This window comes from Prionailurus viverrinus, chromosome E2 (assembly GCF_022837055.1).
Source record: "Prionailurus viverrinus isolate Anna chromosome E2, UM_Priviv_1.0, whole genome shotgun sequence".
NCBI classification, from domain to species: domain Eukaryota; kingdom Metazoa; phylum Chordata; class Mammalia; order Carnivora; family Felidae; genus Prionailurus; species Prionailurus viverrinus.
Window position 1 is genome coordinate 11,364,945 of NC_062575.1, and position 21,082 is coordinate 11,386,026.

The 21,082-nt window shown below is 42.5% G+C and overlaps 1 protein-coding gene across 1 annotated transcript in view; it reads left to right on the forward strand.

Annotated features, from left to right (window-relative positions):
- Nucleotides 1-21,082, forward strand: part of ADAMTS18 (ADAM metallopeptidase with thrombospondin type 1 motif 18) — a 141,202-nt gene that overhangs the window by 103,691 nt on the left and 16,429 nt on the right. The window contains exons 17-18 of the mRNA XM_047836086.1: nucleotides 16,533-16,674; nucleotides 18,909-19,035. Coding sequence (XP_047692042.1) covers nucleotides 16,533-16,674; nucleotides 18,909-19,035 — 269 coding nt within the window. The remainder of the gene's footprint in view (nucleotides 1-16,532; nucleotides 16,675-18,908; nucleotides 19,036-21,082) is intronic.

A 21,082-nucleotide genomic window follows, 5' to 3' on the forward strand; every position in this document is an offset into this window, starting at 1 on the left:
TCAGCTCAGGTCACGATCTCGCGGTCCGTAAGTTCGAGCCCCGCGTCGGGCTCTGGGCTGATGGCTCAGAGCCTGGAGCCTGTTTCCGATTCTGTGTCTCCCTCTCTCTCTCTGCCCCTCCCCCGTTCATGCTCTGTCTCTCTCTGTCCCAAAAATAAATAAACGTTGAAAAAAAAAAATTTATAAAAAGAGTTACAACTATGTTAGGAGCTAAAAAAAAAAAAAAAAAGTCTAGTCACCAGTATTATGTCTGTTTTATCTTTTCAAAGAATTGGGGTTAATGATTTTAATATTTAAAGTTTACTTTAAATTATAAATTTAATTATATTTAAATATATAATTTTAATATGTCCTCGGGAGGGCATCATCAAATTTCTGCGCAGTTTTTATCCCATGCTCCTACCTTTCCAAGATCAGGAGAACACAGTGATTTTTTTGAAATTTAAATCACAATAAGCAATAACATACATTTCCCAAAATGACACCATGTATCAGTATCCAAGTAATCCACGGCTATAGTCTTTAAAGGAAGTTAAGTAAAGTTCACGTGCCGTTCCATACAACTATGGATTGAACCAAAATGAATACTTTGGGAGCCAAAAATGTGTTCATTCCAATATAAAAATGTTGAATGTGTTTTAGCAATCCTATGGGATGCTGGAATCAAAGGGTGGGAACTTCCAAAATGAGAAATGCCGTTCCATCCATCTTACAAGTCTAAGTCTGTGAAAGAAAGCACTTTCTCTCCCGGCCTTTTAAAATTCCTAAACGTTCACTAAGTTCTTGTTGTAGGGTAAAATTCAGGAGAAGAGCATCTTTGTCAAAACACACGGTGATGGCACTGGGGGTGTTATGCCCAGAATTCGTGATCCCCAAAGACCACTAGGGAGCCAAGTCCGATGCAAAAGCAAAAGAGCCTTTATTCGAGCTAGCTCGAGCTCAATCCCCTACCTGCACCGAGGCAGCGGTGAGATACCGATACCGGGGAGAGCGAGCGAGTTTCAAAAGCACAAAGGTTTTATAAGGGTCTAGGGGCAGTTGGTGAGGTAATGGCTGTGGCCTCAGCCGATTGGCTGGGGAAGGGTCGTGGCCTCGGCCGATTGGCTGGGGAAGGGTCAGAGTCCTGTTACGCAGGTCGATGGGCGTGTTTTGATCAGGAAGTTTGAATGGGTGAGCGGGAGGTTACTCAAGGGGAGGAGGCCCGATCTGAGGTTTCTGCAATTTTCCCGGTAAAGGGGTCATGTTGGGGACATAGTCACTCAAGGTGGAGAACACAGAACAAGATGGGAGTCGGCCGGCATAGGCCCGCCCTTTCAGGGGGATAATGTTTCTCTCCTTCATGTGTATTCATCCGATCCTCCCAATATCTTAGCTCGTTCCTGTATTCGACCACCGTGTTGGTATTGATCTGGATAACTGCTTTCAAAGCACTTTTCCTCTGTTCATTTCCATGTCTGTTCTTTTCCATGTCTGATAAGGAGAAAATTAAGCAAACATTCATTGGTTGCCCATTCTGTGCTTAGTCCTGTATGAGGCACTGGACATACATAAATGGCAAAGACATAAATTATGTGGCTAAAACATATAGTCTGTAAAGCATGTGTGTAAAACGCACAGTCTGTCAAGAGTGAGTTTCGTATGTGGTCACCATTCTTCTTCGAAGCAGCATGGTTTAGAACAGGGAACATCTAAATAGTTGGCTCTGCCTTGCCTGTGTCACTTGGCATGAGTCACTTCAACTGTTGTGGGTCCTAAAGATTTCCCCAGGCTATCTTTTCCCCTGTGTCCTGCAGCACTTTCCTGAAGGCTCTTCTAGCAGCTCAGACCTCAGGGTAGCAGAAACATGACTTGCCTACTTTTTGTAGCCTCCCACACCGGCACAATACCTGGGACCTGGTCGCTGCTCAAAAAACTGTCTCTTGAATAAATGACATCCGGTGATAAAATGTATTCATTCGTGTACAAACAAGAACCTGCTTTCGAAGCTGAGAAGTCCTGCACGGAGGTGACAAATGAAACAAACGAGAAACGCGTTGGGTCACTATGTTGTACACCTGAAATTAATGTAACAGCCTGGGTCAGCTATAGACGCAAATCGTCGTCATCCTAGTAATAACAGCGTTACAAGTGAAAGGAGAGCTTCTCTGAGCAAAGTCCGGAGTGACAGGCTGTGAGGCCAGACTTCTCCTCTCCCATTTCAGCCCTTCTGCCCCAAACCACGGTCTGTGATCCAGAGTTCTCTGAAGAGGCCTAAACTTCTGCAGTACACATTTTAAAAACCACCAGGTCTCATCATCTCTTAGGACCAGCCTTAAAACCGTACGGCTGAAAGTTAAGTACAGCGAATAGCATTTAAAGTATTGAAATCGGATCTCCTAAGTTGCATTTGAGGGATCAATATGCTTTTGTAAATGCTTGCCTCTCCCGGAGGAACGATCGCACCTAAGACGTTGCTGCCCGGTTCGCAGCAGACTGAGCTTCACTTGGGAGGGGAGCGACTTGCCTGCCCTGCCAGGGGGGTGGATTTGCCAGATCTTTTCACCCATTTCTGGGCGTTGCGTAGCGCAAGGCAAGGGTAAGGCAGTCCTGGAAATAATTGACTGCTGTCAGTTAACCTCAAGAACTAAGCGCACGGCCTGACACCAAATAAAAGTGTCTTCTGCGTCTGGTTATTTTTACATGTCAAAACCTTCTAGAATGTCTTCATAGGGAAGCTCAGTTTAAACTAAATGGAAAACAGACCTTCACTTCTATCACCGAGTCACCCGATTTTAAAACGCGGTCTCTGTTACTAGCCTTCGCTCTCCTTGGAACCTTGAGTCTACATGTTTCAACATTGGCAACAGGTGGATGTCAATTTAACCAGTGCCGGCCCCATTGATTTCCTCCGTGGCCAGGGGAAATTCCGAAGGGTAATTAAGGATTTATAGGATTGTCTTCGGTCTTAAATTTTTAAGGCATTATTTAAGCCCATCAATCAAGTTTTTATTTTGAAGCGCATGCATACATATCCATGTAAATGACTTGAAGAAAAGGAGCTAACTTTCATGAGCCTGTATTATGTTTCTGCACAGCCCAGGGAAAAACTACTCATACGCACACGCACACACCCCAGCACAGAAAGAAATCATCAATATTGATTTGGCAATCAGATGCTTTCTGAGATCACTACAGAGACGGTTATTATAAACTAGATAATTTCCACTTATTTCTGTTAGTCAGCTTTTTCCCCACAACATAAGTCTGGCATGAAGCCCAAAGAATTTCTCATTGAACTAGTGTGCTCGTTAGTCATTTGAAGGATTGAAAAGTCAGTTTATTTTTTAAGTCTTGAGGATACTATGTATGGACCTCACTGCATTATGTTGATTTGATTGGCTTTGAGAACACGAGGAAAGCTAAATATGTGTTACTTCTGTACCCCACACAGCTAGGTTTGTGTGTGTGTGTGTGTGTGTGTGTGGTATAAGGAATTACATTTTGAAGTGGCAGAAATGTGAAAGCTGAACATCAGAGTTGAAATTTACACAGCCTTTATTGAAAAATAGTCATTTAATCTGAATTACACAGACCCATGTCAAGCTTCTTGAGTAAAGCTGAAAACTTCATGTTTTTCCATGTTGAGATTGGGATATAGGTAATTTAAGGTCACTGACTTTGTTCTTTTTTTTTTTTAATGTTTATTTACTTTTGAGAGAGAGAGAGAGAGAGAGAGAGAGAGAGAGAGAGAACAAGTGGGGGAGGGGCAGAGAGAGAGGGAGACCCAGAATCCGAAGCAGGCTCCAGGCTCCGAGCTGTCAGCACAGAACCTGACATGAGGCTCGAACTCACAGACCGTGGGATCATGACCTGTGCCCAAGTCGGACGCTTGGCCGACTGAACCACCCAGGTGCCCCACACTGACTTTGTTCTTTGTTTAAGCAACTGTGCAAAAGGCTGGTTCAGCATCCAGTTTTAAGAGGCCTTGGCAAATGAGAATTAAAACCAAGGGTGCCTGGGTGCCTCAGGCGGTTAAGCCTCCGACTCTTGATCTCAGTGCAGGTCATGATCTCAGGGTCGTGAGTTCAAGCCCCACAGTGGGCTTTGCACTGGGTGTGAAGTCTACTTAAAAAAAAAAACATTAAACACAGAAAGTTATTTTTTCATGAGATGTCCCCTTACAGACGACACATTCTTTAGAAATGACTGAAGGTGAGATTTTTTTTGCTCCCTCCTCCTGTCCTTCCCCTCTCCCCCTTCCTCCTCTACTTCCTTCTTGCTTTTCTACTTCCTGTCTCCCTCCTTGTCTCTTTCTCCAGCTCCCTGTGTCTCTGTCTCTCTCCCCTCCCCCCCCCCCCGCCCCCAACAACCACCAAGTCCTCTTCTCTATCAAGGTGCCATGTGGTCAGAGGGAAGGTGCGGAAATTCATCAGGAGTGTTTCATTATAAAGTAACTTCCTCTCGGTCTGATAAACAGCGACTCGGGATGACGTGGTCACACGCGTTGCTACTCGAAGACTGAAAGATGATCACCTTTGTTTTTACAGCATTCATTCCTTTTGTAAAAGGCCTTAAAAGCTCTCTTTTATGTTGAGGACTTCTTCCATGTGAAGTGGCACGAGGGGGCGTTTAACTCTTGGGAAGCCCGTTGCACTTAATAGCGTAACCGGGGGAGAGTCTGGCCGCTGACCACGGCAGCAGCCTTTGGAATGACAGGAAGTGAGAAACAGGTTAACCCCAGGCCAGTTTCAAGGCAGAAATAGACATCCAAAGAAAATTACTATAATCAACAACTTCCTCCACGCTTTGGCAAGAGGAGATGACAGGGTGGCGGGGACCAGGTGGGCGAGCACATTGATCAGTGACACGATGGCCTGTGAGCCCCACCGGCAGGCTCTTCCCTTCGCATCCAGCTCCTTTCTTGTGACCCCGCCATCTGAATTCTCCCCACGGGAACGGGGCCAGCCTGAGTAAAGATGTGCCTCGAGATAAAACCAGGGTCGGGGAGAGGAGATTAGCCAAGTAGCACGGACTGAGTGAAGACACAAAACACAAACGAGGCAAAGGCGGAATGGAGAATTAATTCGGAACAGATGATACCAACCTCAGACTCCAGAGGACGATTCAGAGGTCCTTTTGTGATGCCACATCATTTGTCTAGATGTTTGCCGTTTGCCATTTGAAGTGTGGACCTCCCGTTAATTCATGGCAAATACTTGTGTGACAGGTTGGAGAACACTATTTCTTTCTCTTCATTAAACTCTGAGGAATGCTGGCAGGTTGAATTAGAAGTGTAGTCGAGGCTCCGTGGGTCCGCCCACACCTTTGAAGCTGCCTCATAGATGCTTTTCTCAGTCCCCATCAGGGTCTGTGCCTTACTGCCTCTTGTCGGAGGCAAGTCACATAATAGCAGTGACCATACCTGGTTGTGTTCTTCCAGCTTCGAAGCAAACGGGAAGACAAAGACAGCCAACGGGCTGAGTTGGGACGTCCCAAGTTCTTCCAGCAATCACAGGACCTCGCGAACACATCAATCCACACCACACAAGCTGTCCCTTCTCGGAGCCGCCACTCCACGTATAACGTGTGGTGCGAGTCGTGGCTTCTCCGGAAGGGCCAGTCTACACAGCATGTTGTATTTCAGTTGCTAAAACAGCGGGTTCAGTGAGACATCTAAATAAACACAGGGGAAAGTGGACTGAAGAGATTAAGAATCACGTATGCTTAAACCAGACATTGGCGCACTCAAGAAATCCAAGTTCCGGGTTCGAACCCCAAGCGCAACGTAAATGCTGTGGCATCCTGTTGAATACCCGTGATAAGTATTACCCACGGCTCCTACAGTTTTTAGAATTTTGTGATTATTTTTTAATGTCTGTTTATTATTGAGAGAGAGAGACAGTGCGTGAGCAAGGGAGGGACAGAGAGAGAGGAAGACACAGAATCTGAAGCAGGCTTCAGGCTCCGAGCTGTCAGCACAGAGCCCGACGTGGGGCTCGAACTCAAGAACTGTGAGTTGATGACCTGAGCTGCAGTCGAACACTTAACTCACTGAGCCACCCAGGCGCCCCAGTTTTTAGAATTCATAGTAAGGTCTTAGACATTGTGTTCCAGAGTTTGAGAGACAGTGTTGTAAGAGATAAGATGTCAAGTTTTGGAGTCAGACAGTATCAGAGACTTGAGTCCAGGGTTGCTACTTAACTAGCTAGAGACCCTGTAATTGGTTTATTTATTCATAGTGCCAGGGTAAGACTAGCCCTCAGCTTCCTGGTGATATTGTGATCAACTGTAGATGATACACGTGCAATACTTTGGCAACAGTAACTATCATAAGCATCCCTGTTCTTGTTTTTAAAGCAATCAGACACATTTGGAGGACAAGAAACTAGCTTTCTAGCTTGTGTTAATTAAAAAGCCAGTCTTTAAAGCCTATCCATAACTCTGATTTACATGGGAGAAATCAGACAACTTTTTTGTTAGCTTTAATGTAAAAAAAAAAAAGCCTTCGATTACAAAAAATGCAAAACGGGTTAAAGGCATTTATCATTTTAACATTAAAAAAAGTGGGAGCAAAAACAGAAGAAAAAAAAAAAGAAAACTGCTTACCCAAGATTACTCAATGTGTCCTTTGTTTTAACTTTGTGTGCCTGAGGCAGAAACCGAACCCCCCTCCTGCAGAGGGCAGTTGGTAGAGTCCAGCCTGTCTGTGGTTTTCCAACTTAAGAAGCTGTAAATTTTATAACTCCGCACCCTGCGGTCAAAGCTGCTGAATGTTGTGTCTGAAGTCAGGTGGTTCGTGTGTTAAAGGTAGACATTAAACAGTTCTGAGGACCTGGAAGCAGTTAGGGAGGTTGCTTGCCAGCTGTAAATTAGAGACCCAGTGCCAGTTGGCTGGAACATTCTCTGGACGAAGTCCAGTTAAGTAGACTGAATCACTGGCGGTCTTTCTAAATTTGTGCATTTAACAGCTTGCCGTACAGCCTGACAGGCGGTGCGGGGCAGCTTGGAAACAGCAGTATCGTGATCTTGTGCAGGGGGCAGGGGCATCCCCGTGACCGGGAGGGCTTTTGCATTCTCCACCGGTGCCGCGAACAGTCAGCGACCGCTTTTGACAAGGTCACTGAGGATGGCTTAACATAGACGTGCGTGGTGGGAATGACCAATTTCAAGTCACGCCTCATCCCAGACAAGTTCCTGAGCCTTCACAGGGGCAGTTAGAGTCTCAGCTGTGTGGTTATCACATCACGTTCCTGCTCTCCAGGTTCTGGGCATGGTGGTCAGGGGGGACAGGCGGGCGGCCTGTGGCCAAGGGGATGGGCAGGGTCACACTGAGTGCTTCCGTGCTGGCGCACCTGAACAGAGGCCATAGTCTCTATGTAGGAGGGGCGGGTGACGTCATTGTTAGACCACAGGGTCGTTTAGAATTTGGAAGAGCTAAAATTGTGTCTTAAAACTGATGCAGGTGACAGCCTTAAGGTCACGGGCAAAGCTGTCCTCGTGGATGTGGGACCTGCCAAGTCCCCGCTGCCTTGTGCTCGGAAGGGCTCTGTGTTCGGTTCAGTGCTCTCCTATCACCACCTTGAAATTCTTAATAATTTTTCTAAGCGAGGGGCCTTGCATTTTCATTTTGCGCTGGGCCCCACAATTTATGTAGCCATTCTTTAGGGGAGGGTTGATTTTTTTTTTTTTTTTTTTTTTTTTTTTTACCAAGTCCTGTCTTTTTGAGAACGGGATCCGAGCAGGGCCAAAGAGATTCTGTTAGGTAGGCAGACAGCCTCTTTCCACGGGACTCTTTGCTGACATCAAACAGTGAGAAGAAGATTCCTGCACATCCTGCTCTTGGTTACTTTTCTCCTCAATACAGGGTAAAGAAAAGGGCAGAGAACACTTTATTGAGAAGCAAATAATATGTTCCAATTGGCAAATACTCGTCTTTCATATACCTGGCCTTGGTGTCTTTCTGTTTAAATAGTCACTGTCTTTCAGAGGCCTTTATGAGCTGATGTTAAACTCTTAGGTCAGCTTTCGGCTGGTTTCTACAAATATTGTCTTTTAGCCTACGTCGTTGCACATATGACTCTGTGTGTGAATTTCCAGCTACATCGACATTACAGTCAAGCCTTAAGTCATTTTATTTTTTCAAGTTGAGAATCTTTTATTTATTTATGCATTCACTGGATGCATTAGTACGTTGAGCAAACAAAATGTAAGTGATACCTCCTACATGGCATATATTATACGGATATATTCCTATAATCTTGTGAATACTTAAAGTAAGTTGTGTAAGTTATTTTTCTTCTTGTTTTGGCTGGATAAGGAAACTTCGTATTACTTTGATAACAGGAAATGCATTAGTTGCCTTCTTGGGGTCAAATCTGTTTGCTGCTGCTGTTTTTACTTTTAGCTCAAGAATTTTACTCTTCAATTAATACTTACTCTTCTCAATCTATTCCAAAAAAGTAGAAAGGGAAGGAAAACTTCCAAATTGGTTCTGTGAAGTCGGCATTACCTTGGTACCAAAACCAGATAAAGACTCCACACACAAAAAAGACAACTACAGGCCAAATCTCTGATAGGTATATGCAAAAATCCTCAGTGAAATACTGGCTGACCGAATCCATTAGTATGTTTAGAATATCACTCCCCACGATCAAGTGGGATTTATTCCCAGGATGCCAGGGTGGTTCAATATTTGCAAATCAATCAATGTGACACATAGCAGTAAGAAAAAAGGAAGAACCATATGATCATGTCAATAGACACAGAAAAAGCATGTGACAAAGTACCACATCCATTCATACTACAGCCCTCAACAAAGTAGGTTTAGAGGAAACATACCTCAAAATACTAAAGGCCAGATGGGGAAAACTCCTAGCTAACATCATCCTCAAGAGGGAAAAGAACTGAGAACTTTCCTGCTAGTGTCAAGAACAAGACAGGAATGTCCACTTTGATCACTTTTTCTCAACAGAGTCCTGGGAGTCCTAGCTGCAGCAATCACACAACAAAAAGAAATAAAAGGCATCCAGATCGGGGCACCTGGGGGGGCTCAGTCAGTTAAGTCCGACTCTTGATTTTGGCTCAGGCCATGATCTCATGGTTCATGGGATCGAGCCCCACATTGATATAAGCATGGAGCCTGCTTGGATTCTCTCTCTCTCACTCGCTCTGTCCCTCCCCAATGTGTGTTCACATGCACACGCTCTCTCTCCCGCTCTCAAAAACGAACATTAAAAAAAAGGCATCCGGGTCAGCAAGAAAGAAGTGACATTTTCACTATTTGCAGATAACATGATACCATAGTCGGCAAACCCTAAAGATTCCAGCCAAAAACTGCTAGAACTGATACAGAATCAGTGTACAAAAATCTGTTGCTTTTCTATACACCAATAAGGAAGCGGCAGAGAAGAGAAATTAAGGAATTGGTTCCATTTATAATTGGACCAAAAATAATAAGGAATAAACCAAAGAGGTAAAAGGCCTGTACTCTGAAAAGTATAAGACACCGAGGAAAGAAATACAAGATGACACAAAGGAATGGAAAAACATTCCGTGCTCGTGGATAGGAAGAACAAATTTTCTTAAAACGTCAATACTACCCAAAGCAACCTACACACTTAATGTAATCCCTATCAAAATACCAACAGCATTTTTTCACAGAGCCAGAACAGACAATCCTAAAATTTGTATGGAACCACAAAAGACGGTGAATAACCACAGCAATCCTGAAAAAGAAGCCAAAAGCTGGAAGCATCACAATTCTGGACTTCAAGCTATATTACAAAGCTGTAGCAATCAAACAGTATGGTACTGGCACAAAAATAGACATATAGATGGACACCTGGGTGGCTCAGTCAGTTAAGCATCCAACTTCGGCTCGGGTCATGATACCACGGTTTGTGAGTTCAAACCCCACATTGGGTTCTGCGCTGACAGCTCGGACCCTGCTTCAGATTCTCTGTCTCTCTGTTGTCTCTCTCTCTCTCTCTCTCTCTCTCTCTGCCCCTCCCTGCTCATTTGCTCTCTCTCAAAAATAAATAAATAAACATTAAAAAAAAAAGACACATAGCTCACTGGAACAGAATAGAAAGCCCAGAAATGAACTCACAGTTACATAGTCAATTAATTTTTGACAAAGCAGGAAGAATATCTCATGGGAAAAATCTCTTCAATAAATGGTGCTGGGAAAACCAGACAGCGACATGCAGAAGAATGAAACTGGACCACTTCTTATACCATACACAAAAATAAATTCAAAATTGATGAAAGACCAAAATGTGAGACCTGAAAACATACAAATCCTAGAGGAGAACACAGGCAGTAACTTCTTTGACATCACCCGTAGCAATTTCTTTCTAGATACGTCTCCTGAAGCAAGGAAAGCAAAAGCAAAAATAAACTAGTGGGACTACCTCAAGATGAAAAGCATCTGCACAGCAAAGGAAATAATCAGCAAAACTAAAGGTATGCGTATCCAATAAAGGGTTAGTATCTAAAATATACAAGGACCTTATAAAACTCAACCCTTCAAAACCAAATAATCCAATTTAAAAAATGGACAGAAGACGTGAATAGACATTTTCTGAAGAAAATGACCATCCAGATGGTCAACCGACGTGTGGAAAGATGCTCAACGCACTCATCATCAGGAAAATACAAATCAAAACTACAATGAGATATCACCTCACGCCTGTCCAAAGGGCTAAAATCAACCACCCAAGAAACAACGGGGGTTGGTGAGGATGCAGAGAAAAGCTAACCCTGTTGCACAGTTGGTGCCAATGCAAATCGATGCAGCCACTGTGGAAAACAGTATGGAGGTACCTCAAAGAGGTAATAATAGAACTACCTGATGATCCAGCAATTGTACTACTGTTTACCCAGAGAATACAAAAACCCTAATTCAGAGTGTTCCATGCACCCTGACGTTTATAGCAGCATTATCTACAATAGCCAAATTATGGAACAGCCCGAGTGTCCATTGGCTGATGAATGGATCAAGAAGAGGTGGTAAATATATACAATGGAATATTACTCAGCCATCAAAAGAGTGAAATCTTGCCATTCTCAATGACATGGATGGAGCTAGAAAGTATTAAGCTTAGTGAAAGAACTCAGAGAAACAAATACATTACGATTGCACTCATGTGGAATTTAAGAAACAAAACAAATGAGCAAAGGGGGGAAAAAGAGACAAACCAAGAAACAAACTCTTAACTACAGAGAATAAACGGATGGTTACCAGAGTGGAGGTGGGTAGGGGAATGGGTTGAACAAGGTGATGGGGATTAAGGAGTGCACTTGCTGTGATGAGCACTGGGTGATGTATGGAAGTGTTGAGTCAGTATATTGTACACTTGAGACAAATATTATACTGTATGTTAGCTAACTGGAACTTAAACGAAAACTTCAAAAAGTTTTTAAGAAGAATCTTACTCTTCATAGGATCCTTACATAATTTTAAGTTGAGGGAAGGCATGTGGGAAACTCAATATAAAAGTGGGCCTCTTTGGGAGGAATAGAAATCTTCAAAGAAAACATAACTTCTCTTTGTTGTTTTGTGGCTTCTTTGGTGAAATCATCCCCAAGATACTCTATTCATTAAATGACAGCTGCAAAGCTTCTTTAGGTAGTCATGTGATCTGCTCCCCATCCCAATTTTCACAGCAGCATTTAATTTTCCTTTGCAGGGCCTAAGACACTTTGTTTTTAATCCCTTAAGTCACTGTCAGAAAATTATTTTTATAATAATAAAACAGTGCAGCCTTATCTCCTCTACTGGAGAATATGGCTTCTCTGTATCACTAGAGTGCCATGGCCATGGAAATCAGAAGAGATGATGATGGTAGCTTGGACCTGGGAAGCAACAGTAGTGATAGACAAAGTGAGACATGGTCAGATAGGAGGTCCACTGAACATAAGAATAACGCCACTTCCTGATTGATTAGATGCAGGTGTGAGAAAAAGAGAGGAGGTTGGGGTGCTTTTAACTTCTTATTTTGGCCTGAACAATTGGAAGGACTGGTCGCCATTTCGTAGGGTTGAGAAGAGTGGAGTACAGGGAGGCAAATCATGAGTTCAATGTTGTATGTTGATCTGCCTTGTAAACATTCGAGTAGAGATGCTCCGGAGGCAGCTGAATGTGTGAATATGGACATCAGAGGATGGCTTTCATATCCAGCTCTGCTGTCCAGTAGGGCAACCACTATCCACACATGGTTATCTAGGTTTGGATTTAAGCCACATGTAAAGGTTTATTTAGTCACAGGAGTATGCCAGTACTCAATAGCCACAGGTGGCTTGTGACCACCATATGACAGGATCATACTACACTAGCATCGTTGCAGAATGTTGCGTTGGAAAGTATGGTGAGGAGTTACGAATCTGGCAGTGGTCAGCATGTCGATTGTACTTAAAATCAGAGCACAGGATGAAATCACCCATGGAGTGAGCCTTGATAAACAAGAGGTCAAGAGGTCGGAGGTCACTTTGATAATGAAGAGTTAGGAGATGAGGAGGATTCAGCCAAGGAGACTAGGAGTGAAGGTCTGCGAGGCTGGAAAAGAACTGAGAGAATGGGTTTCTGGTGGTGACGCAAGGAGGAAGTGATCCACTGTGTCTCGTGCTGGTGATTGAGTAAGAGGAGGCCCATCGACTATTGGATGTGGCAGGGTGCCCTTGAAAGAGCGGTTTCAGTGATGTGCTGAGGAGGGCTGCCTGGTCCAGAAATATCATGGGGGAATGAGAAAGGACTCACTGAGGGATTTTTGCTATAAAGGGAATCAGTGAAATGGGACCTGAGCTGGAGAGAGATGTGGAGATGAGATCATTTTTAGGAGAGAGAAAATAGCATGCTTGGATGCTGATGGGAATGATCTAGTAGGGAAATTTCAGTAAGGCTCAAGAGAAGGGGGCACTTTTAGTAGATGAGGGCGGATGGAACCCAGAGCATAGTGGAGAATTGGGACCAAGATAGGAGGTAGGCTAGGGTAGAGTAGAGTAAGAGGAGGAGAGATGGAAGGTGTGAGTACAGATGCAGAAACAGGTTTGACAGGGAGATTGTGTAAATTCTCTTCTTGGTAGCATTGATTTTCTTCTTGTTGGCAATGTTGATAAGTCTCTATGGGTAGCATTACTGGAGGCTGAGGGAAACTTGACATCTTGGTTGGTTTTCCTTGTTTAATAGTAATGACACTTGGATGTGGTTAATTTTTTTTCATTTTCTTAAACACATCCTGCCGTTCACAGCAACATTTAAAAATGTTTTACGTGAAACCACAAGCCATGTATGGCTTAGGATCTAGAGTCTGTCTAAAAAGTGAAAGTAGAATATATTTTCAATGCCCATTGAAAGTGTGTTAAACCATTCTTAAGTCACCAGAAGTCTTTGAAACTCAAAAGGCAAGAATTATACATATGTATTTTGAATTTTCTTTGCATTTCCACTGCGGTCGTCTTCGCCCTATGGTAGCAGAAGTCAGGATCTAGTTTGAATGGGGAGAATGGGGTGGTGTTAGGAAGTGGAAATGAGTGGATTTCCTTCTCTGTCATGCATAAGACCTGAGTATGTCCCCCTTACACCTGTGTGTGATACAGCCCCACGTATTATAAAATCATCCTGCCTCGTGAGCGCCATAGCTCACTACAGTTCTTACATAGCTTGCCTATATTTTACTGCCACACATGTACAGGTGCAGTGTATTACTTTCTCCCTATGAAATCTCTGGACAAAGAGATTTCGCATAAAGAGATATGGCACCAAGAAAATAGAAACCCAAAGTATTACATGTAAGATACCACTTTAATTGAAGGAGAAATTGAGTTAAGTATCAATGAGCATCAACCTTATTTTCTAAATGTAACACTTCTCCCAAAATTCTAGTTTGATCGGGAACCAAACTCTAAATTGTTTGTTTATGTAATATCACGTGAACAGAACAGAAACACAGTGAAAATCTCAAATGAGGAAAGCATACTATGTACTATTCATACAAAATGTCTTAAGTGTTATAATTAAACACATGATTGCAAGAATGGCTGTATGACACAGCTCTGAAAAGAAGAAAAAGACTAGAGGGTTCTTCAGAAGTAAGGCCTCTAGGACCTTGATTTTGAGGTTTTCCTTGGTGACTCATGAAAAACGAATGAGAATATCTGTCCATTTTAATGGTATTACCTGTTGTGTTTTGTTTTGTTTTGTTTGGGATGGAGCTAGGGGAACAAAGACCCGTTTGTTAGCATTTTGGTTGTTTCTGGGAGGCACCACGATTCATTTTGCTGTACAACAAATGATGTTCACACCGTGGAATCTTCAGAGTAAGCCGTGATACTCCTGGAGACATTTAAACTAATAGCAAAGTGGAAACCATGGCGTAGCATCCCGAGCCGTGGTCTGGTGTAATGGAGGTCCCTGAACAGCTGCCATCCACCCAACTCTAATTCAAGTGGGATCCCACCAGACAGAGAGAGAGCCAGGGCTTCCTATTTTTAACTGGAAATCTGCTTTGCCTTTTGGGCATGAATGCCCAGTCCTAGCGGTAAAGAATTTTCCACAAGACTCATGGGGGGGGGGGGGGGGCGGAGAGAAGCAGCTATTTATACTCATGTTTGAGATTAAAAGAAGGGGGAAAAAGCAGTATTAAGAAGAGAGAACATCAGGAAGGGGGGCAAATATTGTTTGCCTACACTAACAACGAGGTGATAGATTGCAATATTTAGGCACATTGGTGGTCCTACATGTATTTTAAGCTCATTCCCTAGTCACCTGTGTGATCTAGCACACATTCTTTCTTGTTTTTTCCTATGAAAAAATAAGCAGCTACGTTAGAGAGTTATCATAGGCATGTTTTGAGATGATGCATAGAAAATGCCCAGCCGAAGGCCTGACGTGTGGAAAGTGCCAGTAAATGATTGCTCTCAAAGTAGTCAGACCTTTTAGGGTCAGATTTATCCTAAGTCCTTGTCCTTTTTTTTTTGTTTTTAAAGTTTTTATTCAAATTGCAGTTAGATAAGTTTTTATTCAAATTGCAGTTAGATAACATACAGTGTACTATTCGTTTCAGGCGTACAATATAGTGACTCAACACTTGGTACGTTACCTGGTGCCCATCAAAACAAATGCCCTCCTTAATCCCCACCACCTATTTTCCCCATTCCCCCACCCCTTCCCTTCTGGTAACCATCAATTTGTTCTCTGTAGTTAAGAGTCTGATTCTTGGTTTTCCCCTCTCTGTTTTTCCCTCTTTGCTCATCTGTTTTGTTTCTTAAATTCCACATATGAGTGAAATCATAATGTATTTGTCTTTCTTTGACTTCTGTCACTTAGCGTAAGACTCTGGCTCCATCCATGTCATTGCAAATGGCAAAATTTCATTCTTTTCTATGGCTGAGTAATAGTCCATTCTATGTGTAAATACCACTTCTTCTGTGTTCATTTGTCAATCGGTAGACACTTGGACTATTTCCATAATTTGGCTACTGTAAGCACTATAAATGTTAGGGTGCACGTATGCCTTTGCAGTAGTATTTTTGTATTCTTTGACTAAATATCTAATAGTGCGATTGCTGGATCATCAGGTAGTTCCGTTGTTAATTTTTTGAGGAACTGCCATACTGTTTTCCACAGTAGCCACACCAGTTTGCATTCCCACCAATAGTACAAGAAGGTTCCCCTCTCTCCATATCCTCGCCAACACCTGTTGTTTCTTGGGTTGTTGACTTTAGCCATCCACAGGTGTGAGGTGATAACTCATTGTCATTTAGGTTTGCATTTCCCTGATGATCGGTGATGTTGAACATCTTTTCATGTATCCTAGGTCCTTGTCCTTTTGAGATTAAATCCATTCCAGTATACATATTAGCAACCCCTCCTTCTGCTCCTGGTTTTGTTTTGTTTTGTTTTTGTATTATCTATTTATTCTGGTACACAGTCAGTGTGGCCAAGAGCCACATTCTCTTTGAATAGATTTTCTTTGGAAATCCTATTGTAATCTTGCTTGGATTCTAAGTTGATGATCGGCAACTCTAAGTGGGGTATTCTATGGTTTTTAGAGTGTCTCCCTTGTGTCCAGCTTCTCCTGGCACAAAGGAGAAGTTTTGGCCCAGGAGGAATCATAAAAACATGTATACATAGATTCAGTTTTAACCATTACCTGTGAGGCACCAACATGTGTTTCTACCTAGGTTTCAAGTTTAATGGGAAAGTTGAGACCTCATAATAGAACCTTATTTCCTTCGATATATTAGAATATTTTTCTTTTGCTTTGTTAATGGATATACCTAGAGTTGAGGGTTGTGGGCTTAGAGCAAAGGTCAAGTCATGTTTCTCCATTTAGCATCTCTCTAAATCCCAGCTTTGATGATGTGGACACACTCATTTTAAAATATCAAGGGAAGACTTTAAAATCGACATAAAACATACTTGGGAGCAATTATATGAGCCAACTTTAAGGTCAAAATGTCATACAAATACCTTTAAAGTGTTCGGTGAGATTTCTGGAATTTCGGGGTCTGACCTGTCTCTTGATCTCTGGTTTGTATCTTACACTGTCCAGGTCCTGATGCAAGGCAAAAATCCGGGGATAGCTTGGAAGTATGCACTTCCCAAGGTCATGAATGGAACTCATCCGGCCTCAAAAAGGCACAGTCATGCCTGGAGTACGGTGCAGTCTCAGTGCTCTGCGACCTGCGGTGGAGGTAGCCGATTTCCTGATTCTGCCTTCCAAGTCTTTTCTCAAAGCAGGTTCTTTGATCTCACACATCTTACATGTACGATGTAAATAAGCAACAGAAGAATCGCTTTCTATGGGAGCCATCCCTGTAAAAAAGCAAACGTTATTGTACTGTTTGAGGATTTTCCCAGGTGGAAGGGAACCAAGGCTCACACAACTCAAGTTCTTCATAACCAGGACTCAACCGTTATATATCTGAAATCCATGGGGGGGGGGGGGGAGATTTACAAAGTATATATTTATTTGTATTTGTATTTGTATTTGTATTTTATATCTATTTATTTGTATTTAATTTAGTTTCTCCCTACCCTGACTTCTCTCTTGGTAAGAACCTCCCACTGAGGCTTGCGGAAGGCAGGCTCAAAACCAGCAAGAACATACACAAGGCAACTGCAAGGCATCCGCCTGAAACACAGGCATTGTGTCATTCCATTCCCTCCAGGGGGAGGCCAGCAAAGTCTCTCTCGGGAGGGAAGTTTGTTAAATCCGAGAAATCGGCCTCCTAAGGGAGGGAAAAGCACAGCCATCCTCTCAGGGAGCCGAAGGCAAGCATTTTATCTAGATCCAAAGATACCACATATCTGTGCGTCAGTCAGTCTTTGTCACACGTGCCCCTTCGAGAAGAAGAATGGAAGTCCATAAAGAGATCCGTGAAGCCAAAGCATCAGTGTTGGTCATTCATTTTTCTCATTATCAGAGCATCTGATACAGTGGGTCTCCCTACTGTGTCCTATTGCCCTAAGCACAGTGGGGCATCTTGGAACCAGACACAGAGCCGAAATACAGAAAATGAAGAAATTCTTATGTCTGTAAGGCCTCTTCAGGTGCTCATGCTAATTAACAAAACATGAGGAAATACTTATTTTTAATAGATTAAATGAGTAAAAGGGAATACATTTTTAGAGAAATAAAGGGGATTAAGAGTACACCTATCCTGATGAGCACCAGGTAATGTATAGGATTGTCGAATCCTCATGTTGTGCACCTGAAGCTAATACACTGCTGTACGTTAGTTATACTTGAGGAAAAAAGAAAAAAATGGAGAAATACCCAAAGAAGTAATAAATTTTTATTAATAAACACTTTGAAGGCTCTATGCTGTGCAGAAGAAAAATAATTTTCCCTAATCCTTTCATCTGCAAATGCCAACGTTAATACGTTGCTCTGTGTCATTCTATTATTCTCTTATGCAAACATAAAAACACGTGCATTTAATGTTCTCAGACACATGCCACAAAGATCATTTTGTCTACTTTTTTTACTGCACAGAAACCATGCCGTGGATACCTGTTGACCCTATGCTTTTTTTCACTTAAATTATGAGCAGTTTTTCACATACCGAATGCTCTTTGAGATCATTTGCAATAACTTCTTGCTATTCCCGGGAAAGCACAGTTCCTTGGGAGGGAGAGAGAGTCAATCCATTTTCCATTCATGGAGAACAAGTCCATCCAAAGGGAGGATGCTGGAGAAGTGCACTGTGGGATTCTCCCCTTGGCTGGATTTAGCAGTCCCTTCACGAAACTTACAGACCGCGATGTGTCTGAGGCATATGAGAAGGAGAGTCCAAATGAATGCATGCTCTGGAAGTAAACAATTAAGTTTAGGGAATCCCAATATGGTTTTGGTGACCGACCTTAACCTAATCATGATCACAAGAGTGACTTTTCATCGTTTCTCGGATGCCATCGTAAGGAAACGTACCATGTAAATAGAAACAAACCGAATTCACAGAGGAGGCAGCCTTCGTATTTGGAGAGCTGACAGATAAAATTATTCACACAAAAAATATGTGCCTCTGATGAGAAGTCCTGAGATGGATACTGCAAGCCAGACAACGGGTCCCACTAAAGCAAAACAAAACAAAACAAAACAAAGCAAAACAAACAAACAAAAACCCCAAAAGGTGGTATTTATCACTTCATGGTTCGGGAATCCGCACCAGTCTTAAAACCCAAGAAGCTACACATTAAAATTATTAAAACATGAAAGCTATTATCTTGGGGGGTGGGGGGGGTGGGGGAGAATGGGATTCAAATGAGTTGCAGATTTTATCAAAAGGAGGTGTTGTCATGCAGTATTTGGATTCCATACCTTGAGTTCAACATCAGAATCCTGGTAAGTCAGAAGCTAAACATAGAAATGAAATCGAACCGCTTATCTGTGATTTTCACGTTGTAACTTCTGATGTCTTATTAGGTTACATAAGCGTAAAGGCCATTTGCTTACGAGATCAAAACACTCAAGTCAGTTCCTCCTTCTGCAACGCAAGAACCAAGCCAGCAACTGAACCCAAAATATGCAATGCTTTCTCCTGCCCTGCTTAGTAAGTCATCTGGAAATGTCTTTCTGGCTATGTTTGTACTTGTATTTTCTTATTGTTGATATGAGAAAATTGAAACCCACTGCCGGTCCTTCTGATCAAAAGTGACTCAGGGAGAGACAGAGTGCCCAAAAAAGTGACAGAGGAAAACAGGACATTTGAGGTGAAAATGTGTAACTCGAAAGACACAAGTTTGCCTTAGACATGCATTTTAACTCTGGCTGTACGAACCTAACCCTGGGATTTAAAGGTGTCTTTCATTTTTCTTTTTAAATCTTTACATAGAGACCCCTCTGAACTAAAACAGATACTTAAATAACACTAAATCCTATATTGGTTGAATTTACATGTGGTTGTGTGTTTAACTTTCATATAGTCATCCAAGAATTTAACAATCATAATACTATGCAGACCATGAAACCCCAAATGCAAATTACACAGTAGCAAGTCACAAAATAAAAAGAAAGGGTAGAGGCCAAGTGGTAATCCACTTCTGATGATGGAACTCTATGGGGATCTCGGTGGGTTTGTTTTTTGGATGGATTTTAGCCACACTATTGTTTGGATGCTAATTTTAAGTAATCTTCCCAGACGAATGGAGTCTTTTGTGTGACTTATCTTCTGCCAAATGTATTTATAGAGAATTGACAGAGTTTCTTCTAAAGCAGCGTTGTGTTCACTAATGTTTCAGATCATCTTAATAAGTAGTGTTTGCTCTGCGGTGATGCAATTATATTGCACAATCTTTTCATACACGTACATATATTTTTCCCTTGTAAGAGCACGTTTGTCATAATTGTTTCGGGCTTCAGCTATTCACCAATCCCGTATGTCCATGTGTCAACCTAGTTTTTCTCACAGAATCTGGAACCAGCTGTATCCTGAACACCAAGAGTAGAAAGAAATTTGGTGGGCTTCCATGGATTTTTTTTTCCCATTTTGCTAATAAGACATGGTTACCAGACAGTGTTATTGACCCTTGTGGAGTAAGGTGTCATCTTTAGATGGTGTGCGTGTATTTGTGTGCGTGGGACGTGTGAGTTTGCTTGAATGGCGTGCTGATGTTTTCTGATTTTAAGCCTACTTCCCATTGTTGGTTATTTCTGCCAAGCAAAAAAAGGACCCCATTCATATGTACATCTGTGAAAAGGGAGAGAGCCTTGCTCATGCCTGACTTCTAGAACTTCCGTGATGGCCACGTGTAGAAATTCCACTCTGCAGTGACCAGTTTACTAGCTATTTAAAAGCAGAACAGCCCTCCCAGTGGCTCTGCAGGATTAGAGTGATGTAATGGGCAGGATCTTCTGCTCTGTTCCTTTCTTCTCCACCGTATCATTTATAGCTTTATGTTTTCTGTTGGAATAACGGGACCCTCGGTGACTGTTTTTCCCCAGAGATACACTGGCAATGAGGTCTTAGACTGTTCGAGTTACAAGGACAGAGGAGTTCATCCAGTCTAACTCTGTTGTTTTCCCACATAACAACCATGTCATAGGCACTGACTGGAGGCCAGGCTGGATCTTGAGAAATTGTAGCTCCTCCCATCAGGGAACCCATAATGTAATGCAAGAAGTGGGAGTGTAAGGCAGTAATTGAGATGCAGCGAGATACGGGCTGTGAGGTCTTATGAATAGAAAACGCAGCCAGGGGAAAATGGACAGCGTTAGAAGCTGGGCTTTGAGGTAGAGTTCAGAGAGACTGAGGACAGATGGAGAGGGAGCCTAGGGCCCACGTGTGCATAACCATGAAGGTCATGAGGAAAGTCCACCTGTGTTGTGCTCTTTCCATACTTTTACAGACTCACCATATTTGCCGCATGAATCGGGTAGACGAAAATCCCATCTTTGTAGGAGAATGCTGAAACTAATAACTTCCTAATAGGCGTGTTTTCTTTACGTCCTACAAGATGCGAATAATTCTACAAATGAGGAATTGTTTTATTCTGGATTCTCTTTCTTTAACTAAGCTAATAGGGATGATGCAGTGTTTTAGAACACGTGTCATCTAGAACTCATGTGCTAAATTCTCTGGACTGAAGGGAAGATTTTTA